The 22,249-nt window shown below is 39.8% G+C and overlaps 1 protein-coding gene across 1 annotated transcript in view; it reads left to right on the top strand.

The window, feature by feature from the left end:
• TTN (titin) overlaps positions 1-22,249 on the top strand; it is a 314,290-nt gene that overhangs the window by 87,340 nt on the left and 204,701 nt on the right. The window contains exons 49-88 of the mRNA XM_083368347.1: positions 113-676; positions 1,119-1,400; positions 1,504-1,782; positions 2,702-2,980; positions 3,074-3,352; positions 3,471-3,758; positions 3,866-4,144; positions 4,265-4,546; positions 4,672-4,950; positions 5,035-5,313; positions 5,402-5,680; positions 5,787-6,074; positions 6,202-6,480; positions 6,652-6,933; positions 7,033-7,311; positions 7,443-7,721; positions 7,822-8,100; positions 8,212-8,499; positions 8,733-9,011; positions 9,271-9,552; positions 10,687-10,965; positions 11,071-11,352; positions 12,216-12,494; positions 12,590-12,877; positions 13,020-13,298; positions 13,405-13,683; positions 13,779-14,057; positions 14,165-14,452; positions 14,573-14,860; positions 15,778-16,059; positions 17,136-17,414; positions 17,534-17,815; positions 17,959-18,237; positions 18,336-18,623; positions 18,762-19,040; positions 19,169-19,447; positions 19,546-19,824; positions 20,505-20,792; positions 20,947-21,234; positions 21,831-22,112. Coding sequence (XP_083224473.1) covers positions 113-676; positions 1,119-1,400; positions 1,504-1,782; positions 2,702-2,980; positions 3,074-3,352; positions 3,471-3,758; positions 3,866-4,144; positions 4,265-4,546; positions 4,672-4,950; positions 5,035-5,313; positions 5,402-5,680; positions 5,787-6,074; positions 6,202-6,480; positions 6,652-6,933; positions 7,033-7,311; positions 7,443-7,721; positions 7,822-8,100; positions 8,212-8,499; positions 8,733-9,011; positions 9,271-9,552; positions 10,687-10,965; positions 11,071-11,352; positions 12,216-12,494; positions 12,590-12,877; positions 13,020-13,298; positions 13,405-13,683; positions 13,779-14,057; positions 14,165-14,452; positions 14,573-14,860; positions 15,778-16,059; positions 17,136-17,414; positions 17,534-17,815; positions 17,959-18,237; positions 18,336-18,623; positions 18,762-19,040; positions 19,169-19,447; positions 19,546-19,824; positions 20,505-20,792; positions 20,947-21,234; positions 21,831-22,112 — 11,550 coding nt within the window. The remainder of the gene's footprint in view (positions 1-112; positions 677-1,118; positions 1,401-1,503; positions 1,783-2,701; positions 2,981-3,073; positions 3,353-3,470; positions 3,759-3,865; positions 4,145-4,264; positions 4,547-4,671; positions 4,951-5,034; positions 5,314-5,401; positions 5,681-5,786; positions 6,075-6,201; positions 6,481-6,651; positions 6,934-7,032; positions 7,312-7,442; positions 7,722-7,821; positions 8,101-8,211; positions 8,500-8,732; positions 9,012-9,270; positions 9,553-10,686; positions 10,966-11,070; positions 11,353-12,215; positions 12,495-12,589; positions 12,878-13,019; positions 13,299-13,404; positions 13,684-13,778; positions 14,058-14,164; positions 14,453-14,572; positions 14,861-15,777; positions 16,060-17,135; positions 17,415-17,533; positions 17,816-17,958; positions 18,238-18,335; positions 18,624-18,761; positions 19,041-19,168; positions 19,448-19,545; positions 19,825-20,504; positions 20,793-20,946; positions 21,235-21,830; positions 22,113-22,249) is intronic.

The following is a 22,249-nucleotide window of genomic DNA, read 5'->3' as shown; positions in this document are numbered from 1 at the left end:
TGGCTGTTGGGGATTGTTATTTCATGTTATGTAAGTCATTTCCTTTTGTGGGAGAGAAAACAGCCCGACATATTTGCCTAGCCAAACAGGTTTCTTCCCCTCTCTTTTGCAGAAGCGTTTCCTCCAACTTTTGTAACCAGACCTGAATCTCTTACAACTTTTGTGGGTAAGAGCGCCAGGTTTCCCTGCAGTGTGACGGGCACGCCTGTGATAGACACCGTGTGGCAGAAGGACGGCACTCCCATCTCTTCCACAGAACACTACAGAATTTTAGCATCTGACACCAAGCACAGTTTAGAGATTGCACATCTCACAGTCAATGACAGGGGGGTATACAGTTGCAAAGCCTCCAACAAGTTTGGAGCAGACGTCTGCCAAGCGGAATTAACCATTATCGATAAGCCACATTTTATTAAGGAACTGCAGTCTGTGCAGTCTGCAGTCAATAAAAAGATACGGCTTGAATGCCAAGTGGATGAAGACCGAAAAGTAACTGTCTCCTGGACGAAAGACGGCCACAAAATACCTCCAGGCAAGGATTACCGGATCATGTTTGAAGACAAAATAGCATCTCTTGACATCCCACTGTCCAAGCTTAAAGATTCAGGCACATATACCTGCACTGCCACAAATGAAGCTGGAAGCAGTTCCTCATCTGCAATGGTAACAATAAAAGGTAAGAAAAGGATTTGCCCACACAAATGTTCTTTCTGCTCTCTTTACTAATACTGTAATATTTACCTGTCAAAATTAGAAGGTGGACAGGATGTATTTTTAGGGATTTTTTTCCCCCTGCTTCTTCAACTTTGGTGCACTATTTCGATATCAACCATACGCTTTAAAATCTTATGCCATAATGTTAATATGCTGGAGTAAACCTTAAGGTCTGACAAAATATAAGTGCATATATTTGAGTAGCATGGATAAAAAAAATCTTTGTTTTTCCTCCTAGAGAAATCTTGGTTACGTGTTCTAAAAGTCAAATTCTAAATAATAACAGAAACTGGAATCAATCCAAAACTGACTGCATGCTCCTGAGCAATTTTTGTTGCACTCTTCATATTTAATTGATCTTCTAAGATCTTTGGGGATTTTTTCTTTTTGAATTCTTTCTGTAGAGCCACCATCCTTTGTGAAAAAAGTGGACCCCTCTTACTTGTTGACTCCAGGAGAGTCAGCTCATCTTCAGTGCAAAATCAAAGGGTCTCCTGTGATCCAGGTGACATGGTTCAAAAATAACAAAGAAATTAGAGAGAGTGATACATCCAGGATGTCCTTTGCCAACAACGTGGCTGTGTTAGATATTTCCAACATGAAGGTGGACGACAGTGGAAGTTACTCATGTGAGGCAGCTAATGATGCTGGCAGTGACAGCTGTAGCACTGAGATTGTCGTAAAAGGTTTGTTCTTCTACCCACTGATGCTTTCTTATAGAGATACTGTTTTCTAGGCATGTGTTCCACCAGCCGCTAATTCTTTATTCATGCTTTGCTGGTTTTGTAGAACCTCCTGCATTCATCAAAACTCTTGAGCCAGCTGAACTAGTGCGAGGAACAAATGCCATTCTTCAGTGTGAGGTTTCTGGCACCGGACCGTTTGAAATCTCTTGGTTTAAAGAAAAGAAGCAAATTCGCAGTAGTAAAAAATACCGCTTGGCTTCCCAAAAGTCTCTTATTTCTCTGGAGATTACTTCATTCAATAGTGCAGACATTGGTGAATATGAATGTTCTATAGCCAATGAAGTTGGAAAGTGCATTTGCAGTGCAACATACGTACTGAAAGGTCAGTGGGTGATGCAGAGGACTGCATGAATCTTTTAAGATAAGCAGAAGGACATTCTTTCTTGGAAACGGTTTTTCCTTGCTTAGCCAGCCTTTTGTTGCTTCTCTTTCCTCATCCGTGGTTTACTGGTATAAGGAAAAAAGCAAGCATCTTTCAAAAGAACCCCAGAGTGAGAGTGTTTTGCCCACGCAATATTTCAAAAGACTTTTTATTGATCACTTTGGGTTGCAAATGTGTACATTGCCCAGATCTCTTATTTGCATTAGAGACACTTCTTTCGGTTTTACCATTCACCTATCCTATGTGAACAAAGCCGTTCTAAGCGGCTCAAATTTAAGATAGTTACTAGAGGTTTCGGGCACAGTTAAACATGAGACAAGCACCCTAATGATGAAGTGGAAGAGATTTGATGGTTGAACAGGCTAATACTCCTTCAGAGCAGCAAAATGTCCAGTTTCAGCAACAGCCAGACAGTTTCTTCTTCTCCCATCAAAAACCTGGGGATTAAGAGATTGGCAGGGAATGGGTCGTGCTCCTTAAAAGAGAAAACATGATAGAATAGCACACAGCAACTCATTCCTGTCTTTGATATATAATATGAATGTTTCCGTAGATGTGCCATATGCAAACATTTCTGCCTTGGAACTGTGTTTCCTACTTCTTTAACTCCCCTATCCTCAGAGATAAAATGTTGTGTATGAAACATTTGGGATTTGCATGGCGGGTAATAATTTCTTTCCATCAAGATTGTAACATTCTCTTTTCCTTTAAATATCTTTTGGTGTCCTATAATTGTAAAGGATATGATAAGTACCGCAATACAAGATCTTTTCATTTCCTTTCAAAAGTCTGTCATACAGCTTGTATCTAATGCGAAATAATAAAAAATATATCTTTTTCCCCCCTTATTTAAAATTAGAGCCTCCATCTTTTATTAAGAAAGTTGAAGATGTGACTACGCTCGCTGGAGAGACAATCTTTTTGCAGGCAGTTGTGAAAGGCTCAGCTCCTCTTTCTGTTACTTGGATGAAGGGCAAAGACATTATTAAAGAAGATAACAAAGTCAAAATTACCTTTGAAAATGGCCTTGCCACTTTGGAAATCTCAGGTGTCCAGGTTAATTCTAGTGGTAAATACACCTGTCTGGCTGAGAATGACGCAGGAAGTCAAACTTGTTTTGGACAATTAGCAGTTAAAGGTCAGTTGAGGAACATTTTAACATCTCACAATCCATACATGGGCAAGCTGTTTGTGTTCACTGGGTAACGATCCCTGTTTAATTCTGTTTTAGAACCTGCCACAATTGTTGACAGAGCGGAATTTGTGCAGGTGACAGCTGGAGACCCAGCCGTTTTGGAATACACAGTTGCAGGCACCCCAGAGTTAAAAACAAAATGGTTCAAAGATGGAAAAGCCCTGGTTTCCAACAAAAAGTATAGAATCAGTTTTAAAAACAACGTTGCCCAGTTAAAATTCTACACTTCGGAATTACACGATACTGGGGAAATCACCTTTGAAGTTTCTAACGATGTTGGACGGAGTGCATGCACCACCACGTTTAGCGTGATAGGTGGGTAGACATCTTTAGGCTAAGAGATCACTACTGCAATTCTCAACCAATTCTGAATCTTTTGTGAAACGCTTCCTGTATAATATTGGCTTTTTTCTTTTGCCTTGCCTTGAAATAGATCGCACTCTTCCTCCATTCTTTACCAAAACTCTGCGGAACGTTGACAGTGTGATTGGGGGCACCTGTCATTTGGATTGCAAAGTGTCAGGTTCGCTTCCAATAAAGGTATCTTGGTTTAAACATGACAAAGAGATCTCTCCCAGTGCCAAGTACACAATACGGTATGAAGAAGGCTCAGCATCCTTGGAAATCAAGAATTTGGACACCAAGGACGTAGGCGTGTATTCTTGTAAAGCCACCAACTCTGCAGGCAGTAAAGAATGCAGTAGTGCTTTGGCTGTAAAAGGTGTGCCATCTTTTCTGCCTTCTTTTCTTGGTGTTTCTTTCCAAAAAGTGTTTGTAAACCATTATTTACTTACCTTTTTTCAAATATGCCTTTCAAACATTGTTTAGAACCACCTAGCTTCATAACAGAGCCAGAATCTCAAGAAATATTGCCTGGGTCAACAGTGCGTTTGAAGACTACTTTTAAAGGAACAGCACCATTCTCTGTGCAGTGGTTTAAGGGTGATGCTAAATTAACCACTGGCGGAGCTTGCTATATCATGACTGAAGCCTTCTCAAGCTACCTGGAACTCTATGCAGTGAAATCTGCCAATTCTGGTGTTTATGCGTGCAAAGTCAGCAATACGGCTGGTTCCATTGAATGCAGTGCACACTTATTTGTGAAAGGTTTGCACTCTCTTTCTCTTTTTACTTTTTATTTGGGTGGATATCTGAAACATAAAATGTTTGCCTCTTATTTTTAACTTCTTTCTATCACTCTTTCAATGGCTCTGCTTAATTTCACAGAACCTGCTTCTTTCTCGGAAAGGCTGGAGCCTTCACTGTTATTTAAGAAAGGAGAATATGCCCAGTTGGACTGCAAAGTAAAGGGTACCCCTGAACTCAAAATCTCTTGGTTTAAGGATGATCGAGAGATTAAAGAGAGTGACAAGTACAAGATGACTTTGATGGATGCTACAGCAGTACTCAGTCTGTTGGATGTCACAATTGAAGACAGTGGTGTATATATGTGTGAGGTGAAAAATGATGCTGGGAAAGAGACATGCAGTAGTATGGTAGCAGTAAAAGGTGTGTTTGTATGTGTCTCTTAAACACCCTTCCTACCATATTTTCTCAATAAGACTATTGTGTCTTGGAAAGATTCAAAAAACAATTTACCATTCAAACTCTCTTTTTTCTGTCTTGTACTTTAGAATCACCATATTTTATCAAGGAATTTGAACCCAGGGAAGTATTAAGAGACTCAGATGTAATACTGGAGTGTGAGGTCTTAGGGACTCCCCCACTGGAGGTATATTGGCTAAAGGACAACAAGCCTGTGAGGAGTAGCAGAAAGCACAGAATAACCACTGAGAAATCCTTATTTAGCCTCCAAGTGTTCAAGTTTGATTCTTCAGATGCTGGTGAATACCAGTGCAGGGTAACAAACGACGTAGGAAGCTGTGTGTGTAGCTCTGAACTGGCCCTGAAAGGTTAGTGCTACTTAGAAAACCCGTCTTTCTACGCTAATATGCTTGATGATGTCGCTATTCACTCAATATCTGTTCTTCCAATAGAGCCCCCACAATTTGTGAAGAGGATTGAGAACATTAGCTCTCTCCAGGGAGGCACCGTAGTGTTTCAGGCAACCGTTAAAGGCTCCGTGCCAATAACAATTTCCTGGCTGAAAGACAATGATGACATTATTGAAGATGACAACACAAAAATGACTTTTTTGAACAATGTGGCTACTCTCATGATCAGAGCCATTGAAGTGAAGCACGATGGGAAATATTTTTGTCAGGCAAAAAATGAAGCTGGCATCCAAAGATGTTCTGCTTTGCTAACTGTAAAAGGTCTGTGTAGCTTACTCTCAGTTCCAGGATACACAACATTGTCTTTAGTCAACATTACAGCTCATATTTACTTCTGTGTTTGTTACAGAACCTGCCACAATCGTTGATAAAGCTGTTTCCATTGATGTCACGGAAGGCGACCCCGCTACTTTGCAGTGCAAATTTTCAGGAACCAAAGACATTAGTGTCAAATGGTTCAGAGGTGGGAAGGAACTGACCTTTGGCCCTAAGCACAAGATCAGTGTTACTGATACAGTTTCCATGTTAAAGATTGTCTCTACAGAAAAGAATGATAGTGGTGAATACACATTTGAGGTTTCAAATGATGTTGGGAGCAGCAGCTGTAAAGCTAGCATTAATGTCTTAGGTGTGTATAATATATTTCTCTTTTAATGGCACTTCTGGTTTTTTTTCGGGCTACAAGGCAAACATAGACGGCTTGATCTAATTTTTCTTTGGTCTGTCTTTGATAGATCTGATCATACCACCTAAATTCACCAAAAAGCTAAAGAAAATGGATAGCATTAAGGGATCTTTTGTTCACCTCGAATGTATTGTATCTGGGTCACATCCAATAAGCATCCAGTGGTACAAGGATGGCCAGGAGATAGGTGCTAGTGAAAAGCACAAATATTCTTTCCATGATAACACAGCATTCTTGGAGATCAATCAGCTGGAAGGCTCAGACAGTGGATCTTACACTTGTGAAGCAACAAATGAAGCAGGACAAAACCAGTGCAGTGCATATTTAACTGTTAAAGGTTTGGATGCTTGGCTTTTTCTTACTGGCAAATCATTTTGCATTTTTCTTTCATTCTGAATCTTCTTCATTCCAGTATCACTGATGGGTGACCTTTGGGGGCATTTTTTTCTTCTCACTTTTTGTAGAACCCCCAAGCTTCATCGAGAAACCACAATCACAGGATGTTATACCCGCTGCAAGAGTCCAGCTCAAAACTCTTGTGAGCGGTACACCTCCCTTACAAATAAAATGGATCAAAGATAGCAAAGAACTCCTTTCGGGAGCCTCCCGCTCAGTGTATAAGGATGACACTTCGAGTGTATTAGAACTCTTTTCAGCCAAGCTATCTGACTCAGGAAATTATATCTGTCAAATCAGCAATGATGTCGGATCAACTACTTGCAAAGCAACTCTCTTTGTGAAAGGTCTGCATTTTCTTTCTCCTGTGGTTATAAATTGCATTTTTACGTAGAGTTATCCTATGCAAGGAAGTGATGCACAGATAGCGCTGTGTCCTTCTTCTCAGCTCTTAAAAATGCCAATTATGTTGTCCAGTATCTCCTTTCTGAATACATTTTTCCCCCTCCACATTTTAGAACCACCCAGGTTTATACAGAAGCCTAGCCCTGTAGTAGTTTTGAGGAAAGGGCAGTCTACCACTTTCGAATGCCAGGTAGCCGGCACACCTAAAATCCATGTGGCTTGGTATTTTGATGGGAATGAAGTATTCAACTCTGATAAATACGAAATCTCCTTAGTGGACAACATTGCCACTATTAAGATCATCAGTGCCCTGGTGGAGGATAGTGGAACTTATATATGTGAAGCTCGTAATGATGCAGGTAGCAAGAGCTGCAGCACTGAACTGAAAGTGAAAGGTGGGTCACCTTTTCTGGCTTCGTCCACCAGCATTGTTGGATTTCCCTTCTTTCCCCCCACCCCCCCTGAGACGGTTTTATTTTTTTCTTCCAATTCAGAACCTCCCACATTTATAAGGGAACTGAAGCCTGTGGAGGTGGTGAAAAGTTACGATGCCATATTGGAATGCGAAGTCACAGGCACCCCACCTTTTGATGTGGTCTGGCTAAAGAACAACACTGAGATTCGAAGCAGCAAAAAATATACCATGATTGATAAACAGTTTATATTTGCCCTTCAGACAATGAACTGTGATTCCCAAGATGCTGGTGAATACCAGTGTGTTATATCAAACGAAGGTGGAAGTTGTTCATGTAGCACAAAAGTCAACCTGAAAGGTCAGTTTACATGTGGCAGTATGGGAGAAAATGTCCACCAAAGATTTTAGGGTTTTGTTGTTGTTGTTTTGTTATTTCCTCCTCTTCAACACAATTTCAAACCTTGTCTTGGCTTGTCTTTATAACCGCAGAGCCCCCTTCATTCATTAAGAAGATAGAAAATATCCACGCTGTTCTGAAGGAATCTGCCACGTTTCAATGTGCCGTGGCTGGTTCCCAGCCACTAACGGTATCTTGGATAAAAGATGAGAGAATCCTTGAAAATGATGAGAACTTCCATATTACATTTGAGCAAAATATTGCAAAACTGAAGGTCAAGAAGGTTGACCTTAGTCACAGTGGGAGATATACCTGCCAGGCAAAGAATGAGGCAGGAGTTGAAAAGTGCTTTGCTTTACTGTTAGCACAAGGTGTGTGAGTTTTGATCTCTACTTTGAATGTGAATTCCCATCTTCTGCCTACTGTGCGTAGAAAGACTTCAACACATTTCTGTTTTGCTTCTTGCTTCAGAACCTGCTCAGATCATAGAAAAGGCAAAATCAGTTAAAGTGACTGAAAGAGACCCAGTGACTCTGGAATGTACTGTGTCAGGAACCCCAGAACTTCAAGTCAAATGGTTTAAGGATGGAAAACAACTTATGCCCAGTAGATTTTACACCATGAGCCTTGACAATAATGTGGCCAGTTTCAGGATGGAATCCGTAGTGAAGGAAGACAGCGGTGTCTATACTTTTAAAGTTGAAAATGATTATGGAAGCCATACTTGTGAGGCCGTTGTGACTGTATTAGGTTCGTATTTAGCTTTACTCCAATTAGCATGTCATTTAAATTTTCTAAATATTTCCACAGGGAGGCTCAGAAACAAGTAACTATTTGTCTTTTTCCTCTCCCTCTGAGCAGATCAAGCAATTCCACCCTCATTTACCAAAAAATTATCAAAAATGAGTAAAATTCTTGGATCATCTATTCACATGGAATGCAAAGTTTCTGGATCACTTCCAATTACAGCAAAATGGTATACAGACGGAAAAGAGATACCTGACAGTGCAAAATACAGAAGTTTGTGCCATGAGAACACCGTATCGCTAGAGATTAATAATCTAGAGTTGACTGATTCCGCAAATTACACTTGCAGTGTGACTAATATTGCAGGAAGTGACTCGTGCAGTGCCATCTTAGCAGTGAAAGGTTTGGATTCCTATTTTCTTTCTCAACTTTGTACTGCATAAAATCCAAATCTTGTCCAGTTTCCATTTCACAATAATCTGTTGACCTGGTTAAAAAATTTCTAGCTTTAGAATTTAACTTCTTAGCATCTTGTCAATGCGTTTGGTTCTTCCTTTCTTTTATGATGGTGTCTTTTGGTCCACATTGCTCGTGCCAAAACTTAATCCGTTCTGTTATCTCTTAAAAATATTTAGAACCACCAAGTTTCCTGGCAAAACCGGAAAGCCAAGAAGCAGTTCCTGACTCCACCGTGGAATTTAAAGCGGTTTTAAAGGGCACACCACCTTTTAAAATAAAGTGGTTTAAAGAAGATTTAGAACTCGCACCTGGACCTAACTGTGCATTTGGCATTGAAGGGTCAACTGGTTTCTTAAATCTTTATTCAGTGGACGGCTTAAGAAGTGGGAATTATACTTGCCAAGTATCCAACGACGTTGGCAGCGATTCTTGTACAACCACACTGATTATAACAGGTGTGCTAATGGCTTCTGTGTTTCTTCTTTCATATCTTTCTTAGGCTTCCTTTTGATGGAGGTTTTTTTAAAAAAAACCTGTATTGTAAAATGCACAAAGTATTAATATACAAAACTAATGGGACAATTGGAGTTCTCTTCTCTCTGCTGCTGTGCAGCATAAATTTCCTTTCTTTCTCTTTTACTATCTACAGTAAATAGAGGGGGATGCCTTTCTTTGCGATTCATCCACTTTCAATGTTTTGTTCTTTCTTCTTAGAACCTCCCAAGTTTGCTAAGAGGCTCGACCCATTGAGCGTCGTGAAACATGGTGACTTCACGCGATTTGAGTGTAAAGTCACTGGTTCTCCCGAAATCAGAGTGGTATGGTACAGAAATGACACTGAGCTCCATGCTAGTGAAAATGTCCAAATGTCATTCGTGGATTCTATTGCAGTTCTTGAAATGAAGCAACTTGGCATCGAAGATAGCGGAGATTACATATGCGAAGCACAGAATCCTGCTGGGAGGGCAAGCTGCAGTACAAAACTTCTAGTAAAAGGTTAACATGTGCTTTTCTGCCTTCTTTTTTAGTCAATGTCTATGTTTGTAAGCTAATTGGGCCAGACCCAGTGGTATACGGCCACCAGAAAGAAGGACAGGTAGCAATAGCATTTAGGCTTAAGTGCTTTTCATCACTCTCCTGGCAGTTTACAGTATAGGAACATTATTTGCATATTGCCCCCAACAATCTGGATCCTCATTTTACCGACCTAAAGAGGATGGAAGGCTGAGTCAACCTTGAGCCGGTCAGGATCAAACTCCTGACAGTGCGCAGAGTTTTGCCGGCAATACTGCACTTTAACCACTGCACCACCAGGGCTCGTTATACAGATACTGTAGTCAAACTAAAACCCTCTTCCTTCCTGCAGTTCCCACAATCTGCAGAAAAATATTAGGACACCCTGCAGGTAGGAGGACAAGAAGAAGAATCCCATTTCCAAAGTTGAACTCCTGACATTAGATGGAGTCCAATGTAAGGATGCTATAACATTGTCCTCAGTCAGAACAGGACCCTTATTTTTCACTCAACGAGAATTTTCTAACATGGCATTTGCCCTATTTATTTATTTCAAATGGAGTATCTCTGGGGAGGGAGCGGAGAATAGCGATGGCATGGTATTTATTGGGGAGGGGGATGTAGAAGATAAATGTATGAATCCTCCCAGAGACTAATGCCATGGCTTTATAGCATAAACTATCAGAAAGTCATTATGTCCTCAGAATTGCTTGTTTAGCTATATGTCTTAGGGATATGGAGCTACAAAAATAGGACAAATGACCTATTTTCCACCATTGGCTTTTCTTGATCTAAGAGACTTGGTTGCAGTGGTTATAAGGATGGAGATGACCATCAAATGTTCGGCATATCAGAGGAGATCTGGGTTTTTCTTCATAAAATATCCATCTCCTGCATCCCTTTGCCTTTTTGACTTGGCATTATCATTGAGATGTCAGTCTTATGCTGACTTTGACAAAGTTGATGAAGTTGATAAACTTTGACAAAGATGGGCCATGATAGATTCTCTCTGTCGCCGCTCTGGTTTTATTCACAACAAGTATTACAAGCCTAACTTTCCCATAAATATCTTTTTTTTTAAAAAAAAAAAGGAATATGCTTCTCTCTTCTTCCTAGAACCTCCCATATTTAGCAGAAAACCATCTCCAGTAGATACACTCAAAGGTACTGAAGTTCGCCTTGAGTGTGAAATCTCCGGGACTCCACCATTTGATATCACATGGTATAAGGACAAGAGGCAAATCCGCAGCAGTAAAAAATACAAGGTCACATCCAAAAACTATCTTGCAAATGTCCATATTCTTAATGTTGAAACTTCCGACATTGGTGAATATCAGTGCAAAGCTAAGAATGACGTGGGAAGTGACACTTGCATTTGTACTGTAAAGCTGAAAGGTAATCCTCTCTTGCTAATATAGAATATAGGCCTTCTTCGGTATAAGATTGGCCAAGTGTTTTGCTCCAGAGGATCTTGATGTCCATTGCCTCTTTTCTTTTCAGAGCCACCCAAATTTGTCACCAAAATAAACAGTCTGACTGTTGTGGTGGGTGAACCAGTAGAGTTACAAGCAACAGTAGAAGGCTCTCAGCCTATTTCAGTTTTATGGCTCAAGGACAAGGAAGACGTCATCCGAGAAAGTGAAAACACTGCAATAACCTACATGGACAACATTGCCACTTTACAGCTTGCCAAAGCAGAGCTGTCAAGCGCTGGGAAGTATATCTGTCAAGTCAGCAATGATGCTGGAACCCGTGAATGTATGGCTACTTTAACAGTCTTAGGTTGGTAATCACAGAAATTTGTCTTTTTTTTTTAAAAAAAAAAGAAAGACCTAATTTTAAAGCTGAGTAGTCCAGATATCAGACCCTTGACAATTTTTTAAAAATTGTGATCATAATTATGTTTATTTATAATTATCAATGTGCAAGGGACATTATGGAGTGCATGAAAGGGGAGGCAACTGCCCCTCCCCCCAAATTGTACAATCTATAATCAGCGCAGGAGAACAAAGGAGATATGACTGTGGAAGGGGTAGATTGGCTTATGATTACATCAGAGTAAATGTACTTACAAGCTTAGACATAGTAAGACACAAAGAGAAAAGAACTTGGAGCTTCTTGGGAATTTTACTGTCTTTTTGCTAGCATTTGAATTATGTTACAAAAATCATTTTAACCTAGGACACCATCTTAACTTTAGCTCATAGCCTTTGCTGCCTCTCCACCATCTTGGCTCTGCCCCCCAACTTTAGCTCAGAAAAAGCAACATGGAAACTGTATCAATGAATGTGATTGGACTTATCTTGCATCCAGAACATATTAATTACTGAATTAGAAGATTTTGATGCCTTCATATGCTTTATGCAGATGCCATAAACAGGTTTCATTTCCCTTCCTAAACATAATGTTTGAAGGTATGATCTGGGTGCCTGTATTCCAGAAAAGGAAAGCCATTCATAGGATTATCCTCATTCCAATGGAATTGGGCAGCCAATAAATTTAAATACAGTAAATAATAATAATTCTAAAGCAAACAGTGAAGGGAAAGAAAGCTATTTTTGAACATAGGCTTCTGTAGCTATAAGAGCCCTCTGTCCGATGAAACAAAGAGATTTACGGCTGGATCTTGCTGGATCTTTTTCCAGAGCCTGCTGTCATAGTAGAAAAGGCTGAGCCAATGAACGTCACCGTGGGAGACATCTGCACCTTACAGTGCAAAGTGAGCGGAACCCCCGAGCTTTCCGTCGGCTGGTTTAAGGATGGGAAGGAACTAATAAGCAGCGACAAATACAGAATTGTCTTCTACAAAAACACGTCTACACTTAAAATTCTTGATTCAGAAAGTGAAGACAGTGGCTTATATACCTTCGAGGTGCAGAACAATGTGGGCAAAAGTAGCTGCACTGCATCAGTGGATATTCTAGGTTGGTTTTGATGCTTCTTTCCCTAACATTTTTTACTAGACAAATTATTCCAATGTTCCTGGAGGATCATTCTTTTGCTTTATTCCTCTTAACAGATCGGATCATCCCACCCTCTTTTACCAGAAAACTAAAAGAAAGCCATGGTGTGCTGGCTTCTTCTGAGCTTCTTGAATGCAAAGTTGCAGGATCTCTACCAATTACTGTTGCTTGGTTTCATAATGGTCATAAGCTCACTAGTGGTGAAAAACATCAGATCTCCTTTTCTGACAATGTTTGCACTTTGCAAATCGCTTCCCTGAGCCTGTCTGACACAGGGACTTACGTATGCAAAGCTGCTAATGTAGCAGGCTCCAATGAGACCAGGGCTGTTTTAACTGTGCAAGGTTAGTAGCTGGCTAGCTCTTCATTGAGACCGTTTAAATATAATGCTCAATCCTTAACACATTTTTCTTCTGGAATAGGAGAGACATGTTTAGGCTTACTTACTAATCCACCAATCTGTTATTTCCTTTAATGCAAATTTAGAACCACCCTCTTTTGCGATGGAACCGGAATCTGTGCACATTTTGCCAGGCAGAAGTGCTACATTTTCAGCTACCATCAAAGGAACTCCACCATTTAAAGTGAATTGGTTTAGAGGAGTCAATGAGCTGGTACCAAGTGATAAATGTAACATCTATTTGGAAGACTCTGTCACAGATCTAGAACTATTTGATGTGGAACCATCACAGAGTGGAGAGTACACTTGCATTGTAAGCAATGAAGCCGGCAAAGCATCATGCACAACACATCTTTTGGTAAAAGGTTGGTAAAAAAAAAGAAAAAGAAAGCAAATTTCTGAATTCGCTCTGATATTTATAAATGTTTGTACAACATTTTGTTTAACAATTGAGTTCTTCTTGCTCTCTAGAGCCAGCAGTTTTTGTGAAGAAACTAAGTGACCACTGTGTGGAACCAGGAAAATCTATAATTTTAGAGAGCAGATACACTGGCAGCCTCCCAATTTCAGTCACATGGAAGAAGAATGGAGTCATTTTAAGCCAATCTGATAAGTGCAGCATCACCACAACCGAAAAATCTTGCATTCTGGAAATACTTAATACTACAAAGGATGACCAAGGGGAATATACCTGTATGGTGGAAAATGAGGCTGGAGAAGATATTTGTGAAGCATTGGTATCTACTTTAGGTGTGTCTCTGTGACATTATAATCCTCTTTATCATTCCTTTATGTAGTTCCAAGTTGATTATCTTAATGTTGACATTGACTATTTGTGTTCTCAGAACCTCCTTCTTTCATTACACACTTGGGACCTCTTGAAGTATCAGTTGGAGATTATACAACTTTACATTGTCAAGTTTCTGGAACTCCAGAAATCACAATATCTTGGTACAAAGGAGATACTATATTAAGATCCACTCCTGAGCATAAGATGTATTTCAAGGACAACGTAGCCACATTGATATTCAACAAAGTAGATATCAGTGACAGCGGGGAATATATTTGCAAAGCCGAAAACAGTGTTGGATCTGCCTCTTCAAATGCAATCTTGACAGTTCAAGGTGATAAATTCATTCTGAGTTGCTTAAAAATGCAGATTTATCAGTCTCTCCCTCTCTTGCAAAGGAGTTCACCTGTCCATCTTGACTACATGCTTGTTATTTTACAGAACGAAAACGTCCACCTTCTTTTGTGAGGAAATTAAAGGATACGGAGCAAACTATTGGTTTCCCAGTTAAATTTGTTTGCCGGCTCAATGGGTCTGAACCTATTAGTGTCACTTGGTATAAAGATGGTGTACCTTTAAGAGATGACTTCAACGTACAAACTTCTTACATTGATAATGTGGCAACCCTTCATCTCTTGCAAACTGACATGGCCCATTCTGGGCAGTATTCTTGCACAGCTACTAATCCTGTTGGGACTGTTACTTCTAATGCTAGGTTCACAGTTTCAGGTTTGTTTCACAATAACTTTGTCCTATTTTCTTTCTGATTTCAAAAGCAGTATTACAAATCTTATTTCATATGACCTCAAAAGGGAACAACCACAATCTCTTCTTCCTTTTAATCTTCAGAAACCAAACAAGCTCCCTTGTTTGACATCACACCTGAATCCAGAGATGTGCCTGTGGGAAAAGGTGTTGACTTTGAATGTCATGTGACTGGAACCCACCCTATACATGTCATCTGGGCAAAAGATGGCCGAGAGATCCGCACAGGAGGAAATTATGCAATTACATTTGTAGAAAACACAGCTCGCTTAAGGATTATGAGAGTAGGCAAAGGAGATTCTGGACAGTATACTTGCCAGGCTAGCAATGAAGTTGGCAAAGACTTTTGCTCAGCTCAGCTTAATGTGAAAGGTATTGGAATTTTAATAGGCTTGATCTAGCAAAAACTTTTTTTTAATTCAGAAATGGGAATTCTTGGGGTTTTTTTTCCCCTAGCTGTTCTTTATTTCTAACAACTGGGTATCAAAACTGAATGGATGGTATTCAAACAAAAAAACAGACTATTCAGGGTACCATGAAATCTCTTTTCTCCTTTATTTCTTCTAATATATTCTGTGAAAGATTAATCTCAGTCTTAATCTTAATCTCTTATTGGAGACCTATATGGCAGAATGTTTCAGCTACTAGTTACTCTTCCACCTTCTCCACACAGATTTAAGTGTAACTGCAGGAAGATTCGGCTTTGTGTTGGCCTTGCTATTCAGTTCCTCAAGCTTATCAAGGCTGCATTTTTCAGTTTCCAAAACAAAAATTTATTATGTATTTTTTGGATATAATTACTGGTAGACAAACTGATAATAAATTAATAGGGATGAGTGAAAAAAATTGTTTATACTAGTTTTCTGCTAGGTTATACCAGTAGTAAAATAATAGTTCCAAAGCACTCAGTATAGAAATATAAAACCTTTAAGCTGCATTTGCAAGACACACTGAACCACAAACTAGCCATCGACATTTCACTTTACTGTGTTGCATATTTTAATGGTTTAGTGTGTCATGCTAATAAAAAAAATTGAATTGAATAAACTATGGTTAAGTTAACTGTGGGTGAACTAGTGCAATCACAGCTAGTAATAAACCTAATACGTTTCTACTTATCTCTGAGTACTTTTGTCAGGTATGGACAATCTATCTCAGCTCTTGCTTTCTTAGCACCTAAACTTTTTTCTTTAATATTATGGAACTTACCAATGGTTAAGTTGCAGTAGTTCTTATTCAAAACTTAGAGCACCATGTAATTAAATGTTACTTTCCATCTGACTTCTTAGAACCTCCTAAATGTGTAAAGAAGCTTGAAGCTTCAAGAATGGTGAAGCAGGGTGACTCATGTCAACTTGACTGTAAAGTCAGTGGTTCCCCAGAAATCAAAATTGCATGGTACAAGAATGACCAAGAACTCCATGCTAGCGAAAAATACCATATGACCTTCAGTGATGGTACAGCAGTCCTCGTCATTGTTGATGCCAACCTTGAAGACAGTGGTGATTACATCTGTGAAGCTCTTAATTCTGCTGGCACTGTGAGCTGCAGTACAGTAGTCACAGTAAAAGGTTAGAAGCTACTATTTCCAAAGTCTTCCTTCCTCTGTACTTAATTCTGCATCCTTTTGCGCCCCAAAAGCTTTAATGCGTCTCTTACAAGACCTGATGTCCTGCAGAAGTCTTGGATTTCAGTCCTTGTAATTTCTTTGCCAGTTGGTTAGAAATTCTGGAAATTGGACTCCAATAAATCAAGTTGGAGAAGGATGAGTTAGAGATTGGGAGATATCTCAGTCTCTGTGAGATGCATTGGAGGTATTGATGTGCCATACCAAATACTCACGTTAGATCAAGAGTAGGGACCTCTAGCTTTGTCTGTCATTGTCAGTTTCAGAATATCCAAAACTGTAGCAGCATAGAGTAATAGAAAGTCAAATCTACTTCTTATTATTCAGATTCTGTCAGAAGAAAAAAAGCTTTATCCTGCACTTTGGATATTTAATGAGCAACTAAGAAATTGACAAAGACCAACAGGTGGTCGAATGAAAGAGTGGGAGAGAATATAACATATGAATGACATGAGTAGGAAGGCTGGCTTTTGGTTATCTCTGCTTACTAATAAACCTGCAGGCTGTTTATCTGTTACCTCTTAGCAACATTCTATAGTTAGAGAACAACTTAAATGTTAACAACAATTATAGATCAAGAGGAGGAAAAAAATTCCTTTGTTTGCTTTTGTTTTAAATCACATCTCATGGAGATAGGAAGGAAGTCGGTAAGACTATATTCTCAGGCATAGGAGATTCCGAGAATGGAATTGAGAATAGGAGATCTGACTATAGGCATACATCATGATCCGTATTAAAGGATATGCGTAGGCACACACCCAACCTTATGAACTACATTCATCTGGAATGTTTAACTCCACATGCAAAAGGAATTTGCAGGGGATGGCAGAGTTTCCAAGCAGGACTTTACAGGTTTGGATTTAGAAGCAGCTTCCAAATGAAGCGGGATATAGATTTTTGAAAATTAGGAGAACTCTTAAGTATGCAGTATATCTCTTCTGTTTCTGAATGTTCTGCTCTGTTTTCAAGAAGCCTCTTCCAGAAGATCAATTATGTGTTTTCATAACTGTTTCATTATAGAGCCTCCTGTTTTTAGCAAGAAACCTAGCCCTGTAGACACCCTTAAGGGCACTGATGTTATCCTTCAGTGCGAACTTACAGGCACACCACCGTTTGAAGTTGCTTGGTTCAAAGATAGAAAGCAGATTAGAGGCAGTAAGAAGTTCAAAGTTACAACGAAGAACTTCAGTGCCAGTGTTCATGTCCTCAACCTTGAAGCTGCTGACACAGGAGAATATCAGTGCAAAGCCTCCAATGAGGTGGGCAGTGACATCTGTGCTTGTACTGTCAAGTTCAAAGGTTAGTACTTATACGAATTGTTCTTTGGAGAAAAATTTTTCGCATGAGTTTCTTTCTTGCTCATGTACAATTTTCTCTCTCTCTCTCTTTTTTCCATGAATCATCATCTTTTCTCAAAGAACCACCAAGATTTGTTAAGAAACTGAGTGACACCTTCACCTACACAGGGGAACCTACTGCTTTACGAGCTGTAGTGGAAGGTTCCCAGCCCATTTCTGTTTTGTGGCTGAAGGACAAAGGGGAAATAATCAGAGAGAGTGAAAATCTCCAGATTTCATTCTCAGACAACATTGCAACTCTTCAGATTGCAAGTGCCGAAACTGCCAGTGGTGGGAAATACATCTGCCAGATTAAAAATGATGCTGGGATGCGAGAATGTGCTGGATACTTAAAAGTTCTAGGTTGGTATTGGCTTCTATCCCCTTCTGAAGAACAAATCTTGACTTTCTGCCATGGCAGAAAACTATTCTACCAGTTTCAGTTTTGGAACTGACTGTCCATGGCGATTCTCAGATTTTGTAACTGACTGTTTCCCTTCCTCCAGAACCAGCTGTGATCTTAGAAAAGGCTGAACCAATGATAGCTACAGCTGGCAGTGCTTTTACTTTGGAGTGCACCGTAGGTGGGACTCCAGAGCTAATTACCAAATGGTTTAAGGATGGAAGACAGCTGGCCAACAGCCGCAAACACCAGATTATCTTTTCCAATAAAGTAGCAACACTTAAAGTCCTTTCTGCAGACATGGACGACCGAGGGCTTTACACTTTTGAAGTGCAAAATGAAGTCGGAAAAAGCAGCTGCACTGCCTCCGTGGATGTTTCAGGTTAGACAAAACTCTTGCTTCTCATCTGCAGTTCTCTTTCTTCTAGTTATATTTTTCCATCTCTTAAAACATGTCTTTTGGTGACTTTACCCGAACAGAACACCTTATCCGACCTTCTTTCAAAAGAAGATTGAAAGAAACGTTTGGTGTGCTGGGTTCTTCCATTGTTCTGGAGTGCAAAGTGGCTGGATCGCTACCCATGACTGTGGCTTGGTTTTATGGAAGCGATGAGATTTTCAGTGGGGATAAATATGAAACCAGCTTTTCAGATAATGTCTGTCTCTTGAAGGTGAATGCTCTAGATACTTCTGACACAGGTCCCTATACCTGTACTGCTGCCAACGTAGCTGGTTCTGATGAATGCAGTGCCTTTTTGACAGTACAAGGTCAGTAAAGGAAAGGCAAGCCACTGGCTCTTAAGTGTTTCTTCTGTGTATTTCTCTTGTACTCTTTGAATCTTTATTTCATCCATGTTCCACCTACTTGGCATAACTACTAACATTTTCAACATTGTGTAAATCTAGAACCACCCTCTTTTGCAAAGACACCGGATCCGCTGGAGGTTTTACCAGGGAGGAGTGTGACATTCAGGAGTCTGATCAGAGGAACTCCTCCCTTCAGAATGAACTGGTTCAAAGGAAGCAGGGAACTTGTGCCAGGGAAAACATGCAACGTCCTCTTGACAGATTCAACCGCAGAACTGGAATTGTTCGAAGTAGGACCTCTCCAGACTGGAGATTACACTTGTCTTGTTACTAATGATGCTGGCAGTTGTTCTTGTACTACACATCTGTTTGTGAAAGGTTTGTCTCAGTGTTACTCTTTGCATCTATTACAGCGGGCATTTGTTTTAAATACATACAGTACGTGTACACAGTCACATATGTGTGTTGCAGCTTTTGACGTGACCCATTCTTACAAACTCTCTTAGAACCGGCTGTGTTTGTGAAGAAACTGAGTGATTTCAGTGTGGAGCATGGGAACTCCATCATTCTGGAAAGTACATTCGGCGGAACCCCTCCACTTATGGTGACATGGAAGAAGAATGGCTCGAAGCTCACACAGTCTCCAAAATGTAATATAACAACAACAGAAAAATCAGGCATCCTGGAAATCCTTAGTAGTAGCAGAGAAGATGAAGGAGAATACACATGTGAAGTTGCAAATGATGCTGGGGAGGATGTATGCCATGCCTTGGTATCAATCTTAGGTGTGTTGCTGACTTAAATTGAGTAACTACTCTTATATTAATTTTATGGTGTAGCTTAACCACCTTGGTACTTACTGTGGTGTTAATCTCTGCTTCAGAGCCACCTTACTTTGTTAAAGACTTGGAAAGAGTGGAGGTGACCATCGGAGAGCCTTTGTCTTTACGATGCCAAGTAGCTGGAACTCCAGAAATCAAAGTCTCGTGGTACAAAGGAGATACCAAACTAAGATCTACCCAGGCTTGTAAAATGCAGTTGAAGAACAATATAGTAACACTTACTTTTAGCCAAGTGGAGAGTGCTGACATTGGCGAATATGTCTGCAAAATAGAGAACAGCGCTGGGTTTGCTACTTCAACAGCTGTGCTAGCTGTCAAAGGTGATAATTCACTACATCTGTTGGTTCAAATATTTTTGTGCAATACTTTTTTTAAAAAAATCAATTCATGTGGCAAATATAGGAATAAAGCTACATTATTTGGCTATCCTGGCATGCACATAGGCAGCAGGGTTAAATGTTCAGAAGACTAGAAGATGTATGCAACTTTTCATCTTTGTCCACGCCTCACAATTTCAGCACGCGTACATTGCATCAGTCACAGCATGTTATCTGGTTGGAATATAGAAATGCTCACAGAATTCCTGTTCCTCGGAATGTTCTGTTGGTCTCTGTGCATGTGCAGATGCTTGCATATGAGAATTAGATGTTGGGCTCCAAAAATCAAAAAAGGCGTGCAGAATTATTTCAAAGCAATTTCTCTTATTGTTCCTCACTATAAGCAGAAATCTTGCCAAACTGAGGCAGCTACTTGCATCATTAAAAATATACTCTGAGAATTTCTAGGGAGAAGTCATCTTAACCTTCTTTCTCCCAACCAAACTATCTAATTTTGCTGACTCCCCTGGAATGCAGCCATTCCCTTCTTGGAACCCAGATTACAGCCCACCATCTTCAAAAAGAGGGTTTCTATATTGGGGTACTGTTTCTCTAGTAGGACATGCCTAAAATCTTATTGTGCTTTAGGATCACATAGTATACGTTGCCATTTCTGTTTGCAGACCGTAAACTTCCACCTTCGTTTACAAAGAAGCTAAAAGATGTACAAGAAATGATTGGGTCTCCTGTTGCTTTTGATTGCCGTATCACTGGCTCTGAACCTCTTCAAGTGTCTTGGTATAAGGAGGGGGTGCTCTTGCGGGACGATCATAACATTCAAACAACCTTCTTAAATAATGTAGCAACTCTTCAGATCTTACAGACAGAGACGGCACACTCTGGCCAATACACTTGCACAGCTCAAAATGCTCTTGGAACATCTTCCTCCAGTGCCAAGCTCCAGCTCTCAGGTGTGTCATTTTTTTTTAAAAAAATTCAGACTTGGCACATTTAGTCATACTATTTTAAAGAATACAGTTAGATCACAGCAGGGGATTGTGGTTTGTTTTTTAAGAAAAAGTGACAAAAGGCAGATATAATTTCCCCCTTTCCCCCCCCCTCCAGAACATCTGATACCACCTTCCTTTGACGTGAAGCCTTTGCCAGTGGATGTTGCTCTTGGGGAAAGTGGTTCTTTCAAGTGTCACGTCACCGGTTCTACGCCAATGAAAATCACCTGGGCAAAAGATAACCGAGACATCCGTCCTGGCGATAATTACAAGATTACATTGGTAGAAAACACAGCCACACTGACTGTTCTTAAAGTAGGTAAAGGTGATGCTGGACTTTATACCTGCTCGGCAAGCAACAGTGCTGGGAAGGATTCTTGTGGTGCTCAGCTGAGCTTCAAAGGTAATTTCTAAAAAGTATAAATCCTAACACTTATACTTACACATATACGTATATGGCCTTGCTACATCTTTGTTGTTCCTATTTTTTTAAAAAAAATGAATGGGAAGTATGCTAATGTGGTTAAGCTCCTCATTTCAGAGCAGCAGCTGATAAATTTATGGAAACAAGTGATTCTCACAAGAAATCTGGTGCTTTATGTTTTGTATTTATGCTTAGAAATCTTTCTCAACTTAACATATGGAAATATGCTATGATAAGGAAGCTAGTTATCCTTCAACATCTGAATAGAGTATCTTACTTTTTTGTGAACATAATCCTGGACAGCTTTATTTTCCACAGAAATATGGTTAAGCTATTCAAATCTGCAATAACAAGAAAGAAACTAAGCATTTATTGTACTTATAATGAGCCTTAAAATGTATATTTCATAAGTAGTAAGAAACATTTGAAGTAGAAGTATAGCACAGTTTAACTTGTGCTATATGTTGGCCTTTTTTGCTGATAATACCATAGCAACTTGAGATTTTGCAGATTTAATGTAAATAGCATTGTTTAAACTTTGCCTTCTGAATACATTTTCCCCCCTTTTTCAACAGAGCCACCAAGATTTATCAGGAAGTTAGATTCCTCCCGAGTTGTGAAAGAACATGATTCAACTAGATATGAATGCAAGATAGGTGGATCACCAGAAATTCACATTGCATGGTACAAGGGTGAAACTCAAATACACCCCAGTGACAAATACAGCATGTCCTTCATTGATTCTGTGGCTGTCATTGAAATGCACAATCTGACTGTTGAAGACAGTGGAGACTACGCTTGTGAAGCTCAAAACGCAGCTGGTAGTGCTAGCAGCACTACATCCCTAAAAGTGAAAGGTCAGGATCTGTTCTTCCTTTGTTTCTCCATCATTTCCTGGAAAAAAAATAATGCTTAGGGTTATTCTTTTTCAATTAAAGACCAAAACCCATCAGTTCAACTGGGCATGGAAAATTTTATCTCAAATACATGCTAT

Source organism: Vipera ursinii, assembly GCF_947247035.1.
Source record: "Vipera ursinii genome assembly, chromosome: 1".
NCBI classification, from domain to species: Eukaryota; Metazoa; Chordata; class Lepidosauria; order Squamata; family Viperidae; genus Vipera; species Vipera ursinii.
Note: the sequence above shows the minus strand (reverse complement) of the source record. Positions and strands in the feature narration are given on the sequence as shown.